Source organism: Etheostoma cragini, chromosome 6 (assembly GCF_013103735.1).
Source record: "Etheostoma cragini isolate CJK2018 chromosome 6, CSU_Ecrag_1.0, whole genome shotgun sequence".
NCBI lineage: Eukaryota > Metazoa > Chordata > Actinopteri > Perciformes > Percidae > Etheostoma > Etheostoma cragini.
In genome coordinates this window covers 10,025,902-10,032,905 of record NC_048412.1, presented here as the reverse complement: position 1 = coordinate 10,032,905, position 7,004 = coordinate 10,025,902, and the positions used below count along the sequence as shown (strand labels likewise).

The 7,004-nt window shown below is 42.9% G+C and overlaps 1 protein-coding gene across 1 annotated transcript in view; it reads right to left on the bottom strand.

The window, feature by feature from the left end:
- Positions 1-7,004, bottom strand: part of LOC117946950 (eukaryotic translation initiation factor 3 subunit H) — a 62,706-nt gene that overhangs the window by 46,509 nt on the left and 9,193 nt on the right. The window contains exon 2 of the mRNA XM_034875470.1: positions 2,113-2,269. Within this exon, the coding sequence (XP_034731361.1) occupies positions 2,113-2,269 (157 nt within the window). The remainder of the gene's footprint in view (positions 1-2,112; positions 2,270-7,004) is intronic.

The window sequence follows — 7,004 nt, the reverse complement described above, 5'->3', positions numbered from 1 at the left end:
GTGTTGTGTGCGTTGGTTGACAATTCAGGCTGCAGTACAAAAAGACCAAGTGTACAGACATAAAATTCATTTGCTGTGTCTCTGCATGATAATTTTACTTCTCCAAGTAATTCTATTTCCATATAATAGCCGTTGTTTCGTAGATGGGATGAGTGTAGCTTAAACTCCTTTATATAAAACACTTCGTAAGCTAAGACAGGAGCATTCTGTAGTCTACAGAGTTGTCTACTTTGTGCTGCACCGTTCTTTAATTCAAAACCTTTTCAACAACAAACAGTACACACAACATGAATAACTCCCAACACGTTTGTGTCATAGTGACAGATTAACTTGAAGTCTGTCGCTTTTTTACCAACTGAATGAGAAGCCCGGCTGAGAGGAATTCTGTTGTAGATCTGTAAATGTTGCCAGCTGCTCACCGAAGCCCTTGTTAGGTTAAAGGGAGTGACAGATGGAAAATCCGGCGAATCAAAAGTTGACAACACAACAAGCCGTGACACTCACACGCACAGACATACACACTCGCAGAGTGAGCTGTTGCTGACACTAACGACCTGCAGCCAGTCGCTCGTTAGCAGTGGAGGCCTGATGAAGCAGGATTTCTTTCCCTTCCCTGCGTTTCCCGCATCTGCTCACCTTCCCATCCTTCAGTCTGGCTTTTTGTGGCGGATTTTGTTCTGCTAACAAGGAGCAGGTAATTGCAATCCTTGGTAGGGGAAGGGCTGAGGTCGGAGGACATGGCATCCTTTGATATGAAAGCGGGCGGGAGGGGAAAAAGTAGGTGTGCGGATAAAGACCAACTCAAAATCCTGTCCACATTTGCACCACCCACCTGTAACCCCCAACAATGGAGCCATTCCATCCCTGCACCACTGCCCCTGCGTCAACCCTGCTGCTGACAGTGTAGGACACCCAGCACCTAGTTAGCTTAACTAAAAGTTGGCACTGTCCTTAATGTCGTGCCTGGGGACATCTTACGCACACACAGACGTGGCAAGTTGTTGATTTGATAGTACCCTGGCTCCTGTCCTGATAGTCCCTTGTGTCTTTATTAGGGAGGGGTATGGCTAGGATTTTATAGATACTACTCCCAATCGGTTCAATGATCCCAATTGGCTAAGTTGTTTATCAATACTAGTAATAGTTCTTTTCATTATTAAAGAGTCTAATTGCTATTTTATGTCTAGAACATGATTATTATTTATTTATATTTTAAATAATAAATAAAATGTGGTTTTCCAACGCAGTTAAGTTTACAACAGCAAAGCCATTTTACAACTGAATAAGTTCTCACTAGAAACAAATCTAAAATGTCAATAAAAGTTGTAATATTCCTGAATTCAAAATGCTGAGTGAAGTTTAGAAAGAATGAATGACACAGACAATCAGTCCACCTCCCTCTGCTGATGTGACTCACTGCAGGTGAACACGGGCTGCAGGTATCGCTGGTAGAGAGGGGGGGGGGGCCGGTTTGTCTCAGCCAGCACCTAAATTCACAAGGATTTGCCGAATTTTCAGATAAGTGGCCAACTAGGCCGAGCCTTCACCCCTATTTCCCACTGGGCGCAGACACGCGCCAGCTCTATTTTCACGCAAGCCCCGGGGCATTCGGACACCCGGGCAGGACGTGAAGCAGCAAGAGCATCCTGTCACTTTAGATCTCCTCCACAACACCACGGACAACGAGAGATTCATCTCGGGAGGTGGAAAGACGTAATAGACACCACAAATCATTTTTATAAGGACAGTGTCACAAAAGAGAAGGCATGGAGCTTAACTGCAGGAGCGCTTGGAGTGGAAGGTAGATACTAGCTTAAAACGGGACGGTTCTGTAAAGTAGAGACAAGAAAATCTGTGAGTCTGCGATGTGTTTTTAGAGTACAGCCGCGCCTCTTGCAAAAAGAAAGGCAGAGAGAGAGAGAGAGACAGGCTATGGAAATCCCCCACCCTAATTTCACAAGTACCGACAGCAGAACCGGTAACTCTGGACCTTAATAATACTCCAGTTTTACTTATTTAGAACCGGCTCCCATTTAGGAGTCTGGCAGCATAGTTCCAGCCGCAAGAGAGGATGGATAGAATAAACAGAAAGAGACCACTGCTCATGTTTACCTTCATCAAAGTCGGCATCATCCTCGGTGTGCTGGGGGAAGGGGAAGCAGTTGGTGATCTCCAGCCGGTCCTCCACTACCAGGCCCAGCAGGACGCCCTGGACCACCTCACTGCCCTGGCCCTCTTCCTGGTAGTGCTTGATAATCTTTAGCACAACCTGTGAAAAGAGAAAAAGAGCCCCATCACTGAAGTATCAAAGTGCCGCACCCTGCGTGCAATATTTCCTTTTTTTGTTCATCGGCCCAGCGGCTAATAAATGTTCACATTTCACCAGCCGCTCGATGGATAGACCGTTGGTTTTTTTGGGCTGTTGAGTGAGGTAAATCTAACAGCCACTTGCATATTTTACCAGCATTTGGCCCTAGTCACTGGTGCTGATGTTGTAGCCTGGCCACACTGGGATAGAGCTAGAGAGGGCGGGAAAGGAGGCTTTATGAGCTTTTAAATGACACTTTCTGAGAAACGATTTCATTTTCTGAACCGGGGGTAATTTATTTATCGTGCATATTGTTTTTTCGCATTCTGTGGCTGTTACATCATCGCTTGTTATTGTATTTTATCGTCCTTTGATTTATGTTATTCAATATAATTGCTTGTCACGTTGATTTGTGCTCACCAGTTTGTGTTGGGGTTAGTTCGGTCGAGATGGGCTTTTTCATCCCTCCAGCTGCAGATTTCCATTCACTGTTCCTTTACACAGTGTTTTAGCAAAGTACATATCCATTAAACTATTTCATTACAAAAACAGATGTGCCATAAAACTTTATATTCTAATGTATAAAAACATTATAAAAGATAATAGTGTTCATTTAGAACTTGATTGGAAACACGAATGCGGGGATATGTGGCTGAATTCAATAAGGACAATTTTTTTTTTTTTAATCACAAATATATTTTCATCAAGAGTTTACTTTCCTCAACTCATTACACAACTTAACGGTGACTTCAGGCCATGGAAAATATTACCACAACATATTGGAGAATCAAAATAATGAAAACATGAATAGTTAGGTGGGCGTACAAGTGATTACTATTTTATTTTGTGCAGTGGGAGGCTTCCTCTTTCTTACATGCTATGCGGTAGAGAAGATGCCGTCTGACTGTGAAATACTTCCTGCGGTCTCACAAACGTGTAAAGAGTTTCTCAGTATCTGGTTGCGAACTCTTGACTCCCAGAGAAATGATGTAGTGAATGTGCAAATTCGATTTTTACCAAGACATCTGTAAAGCCCGCACAGCTGCTAATGCTTACATGGTGCAGCCCCCCCCCCAACCAGCTCCACTCAGTAATAAGTAACTCCTACGCCACATGGTGAAGCTTTGCTTCAGTCACAACTCTGCAACATTTCCTGCGTAGAGCCCAATAGCACTGCAGCTGTCAGCCAGGGACATCATCTGGACAGAAATAAGACTTCCTTTTTAAATCAGTATGTCCTTTATGTTTGTTGCCGAATTGGGCGGAAATTGTTACAAACAAAACAAAAAAATGTAAGTCTTTTAACCATGTACTGGGAACCAGTGCTAACATTAGCAAGCTACTTTACAAGGGGAAGCATTTTTTGGACCGATCCCAATATTGGTATTTGGGAGCTTGAAAAACCAATAACAATACCGATGAATCAGCTGATAGTAACGTTTTTAACATTGGGACAAACAACTTGTTTGTTGTCTTGTCTTGTTATGGATCCCAGAATTTTGTGTGGTGGACAAAATATGTAATGGTGACGGTTTCTTGGTTACCTCAAATCTAATTGGCCATTTCCGTACTGTAATTTGTTTGTTTATTTATTGGCCCACATTCACGGATTCGATACATCTGCAAAAAGATATACTGGCCTGGCCGATTTATCGATAGTAACAATTGTTTTTAGGCGCTACTTCGCCTGGCTAGCAGTACAACGTTAACAGGCCCTCCTAAATGTTGAAAGTAGTATCGGACATTTGTCTTAAACCACTGCATTACTGTGGCCATTTTGTTTCAACTCTCACGGGCTACTGGGCTATGACATGCTCCTGTTAGTAGCGCACCAGGATTGACAGTCTCCTAGCAACAATGGCCCTGAGATGTCAGTCAACTGCTGCCAAGGGAACCGCCCACTGAGGCCTGAAGCTGTGAGACGCCATCCAAAAATTCTGAATTAATTAATTAATTATATATATATATATATATATATATATATATATATATATATATATATATATATATATATATATTTAAAAAATCTTACGCACAATAGCTGCAACATTATGGTAATCTACATGTCCTGAGAGTGAGGAGGATTAAAGGAGAATTCCAGTAAATTTCAACATGTTGCTAATTGTTTTTTTAAATTTGTAGTGCTGTCAGTAGCGAGACAAATTAAAACAACTCGTGCTGTCTACACATAGTTATCCTCCTGCTAGATTTTTGCACCCAACAGGCTTAAACAGGGCAAGTTTTAAACGTGTTTTTATAAAATAGTTGTCATTTGTCTCGCTACTGACAGCAATACACATTTAAAGAAAACAGAGCTACATGTTGAAATTGACAATGAATTCGCAACTTTAAATTAGGGCTGCAGCTTTCGATTCTTTTAGTAACCAAGTATTCTACCAATTATTCCATCGATTGATAAGATAAGAAATACCTTATATATAAAATAACTAGTAAACAGGAATAGTAAATATATTATTGCGGTTTACTAAAAATAGAAATAGGAAACCTGTCTTTTCTATACATACAAAAGACAGGTTTCCTTTAGCAAAAGCAAAAAATTCCAAATTCCAATACACTTAAAAACCAAAAATACATTTTTGGTGGCCCAAATGTTAATCTTTTTCACCCCCTTCCCCTTCTGGCCTTTGGCTCTTTGCACTGACTACACAACAGAGCGGTTCACTAAGCCAACGGTGAAGGTGGCGGCTCAAAGCTTACTGCAGGTCCATTCAACTATACTGTTCAGGGGGCCACATTTTCAGAAGCCTAGTACTGCGTGAGGAGAAAGAATAAAGAATGCAGACATCACTGGCGTGGTCCGGTGATGCCGTCATTCACGAGCATATTAAGTAGCCGTGCTGGGGGGGAGGGGCTGGTTTGTCTCTGGCAGCAGCTAAGTTTCCAAAGATTAGTAGCAAACTAATAAGTAGACTACAAACCGACAGCTTTCATTTTACATTGTTTGTAAAACGCCACTATTTGCAGAGTTCACTGCTGTAGTGACGAGAGCGGCGGACGTTAATTTTAACTCGGGTCATGGAGGAGTGCACTGGATGTTTTCTACTGAGATGATGTAGCAGCATGTTTGCAGCTTAGAATGATCCCAAACTTTGTCGTTTTCTCTCGCCTGTCTCTTCTCTTAGACCCCTTACTATTTCCCTTCATTTGTAATCTGCGCCGTCAGCCTTCTGTCCACAGAAGCATCAGCCTGTTGTGTGCTAGTAATAATCCTCCGTGCGGAAACACAGTGAGGCGTACACCGTTAAGATATATTGATTTAGTGAAGATTTGAGGCAAAGAATTTTGCTTTGAGGATTTTTTTGTAATCAAATTGTTCAAGGAATCGTTTCAGCCCTAGATTTAATTATACTTCCAACGGTTAGTTTTTCAGAAAACCTCCCACATCAACAACACCCCCTTACTTTGACACAATAAATCTTCAGCAGCCATTCTCCACACTTCACTGGCCACTGAGCTCTTATATAAAACCACAAAATTGCCACAAAAGAGGATATTCTGGGACAGGTTACTCAGACGGGGGTTTAGTGGTAAGTTGAGTGGCAAGCACCACCTGCAGGCTCTAACACCAGTTCATCACGATCTAGAGTGCATACAATAGGCCAGCTAGTGTTAAGTACAGCGGAGCAATCTACACTCGAGAGAGCAGAGGCGGCACACACAAAGAATAAAAACCTGAGTTTAGTGAAATTTTAAGAAAAATGCTACAGCGGGAGGGTATATTTGGACTTGTGGTCTGATACCTCACATTGCCGTGCCTCATGTGGACAGGGTGTCCATGCATCATCGTATGCGTTTAATATTTAATGCCAGATAAAAATGGGCCAATAGGACAAGCCTCCAAATGATTGAGGAGCTGGTTAAAGCTCTAATGCTGCATCCCCGACACCAAGGACAGTAGGGCTCTCTCACACCCACCCACCCAACCACACCCACACACACACACAATTTGACCGGCAAAAAACAGTAAATGGACATGGCATGAGTAGAGAAAAAGCCAAAGTGTCTTAATGAACAGGAAAAGGACACAAAGCTGAAAGCAGTGTTTGGAGGGGGAGAGCATAAATCACGCTGATAACAGTGTGGGCAGGTCACAGCCAGAGGCTTTAATAATACACATAAACACACACACAAGCTCGCAGAAGCAGGGTGGTAGTCCTGGGGCCATGCTCACAACAAAACACACATCATCACCATAAGGGAGCCCTTACTTGTCTCAATGGCTCACGCACACACATGCATACACACGCATGGAGATGATTTATTTCAATAGAGTGCCGGACCTGTCACGCAACAAGTAAAAGAGCTAGGGGTGGGAGACGAGGAGATATGGGCTGGAGTGGAAAGAAAAACAAATCTCATTCCCTGCCTGCCTGTCTTTTCTGACTGAGAGGGGAGGAAGGTCTGAACAATAGGTCGGGGAGGTTGAGGGGGGTGGAAAGAGAGGGAAAAAAATGTAAGAGTGAGAACTTGGGGAAATTGGTGGAGCAGGGCGGAGAGAGAAATGGAGGAACTGTGAAAATTGGAGCGAGAGAAACCAGAAGAATAAAAGGAAATGATGATAAAAGAGAGCAGGAAGGAGCCAGGTGAGTGCGAGGAGAGCAGCCAGTTGAACCAATGACAGAGAGGGAGGGATAGGGTGAAGATGGCTCACCAGTGCTGACGGCTTTTACAACCC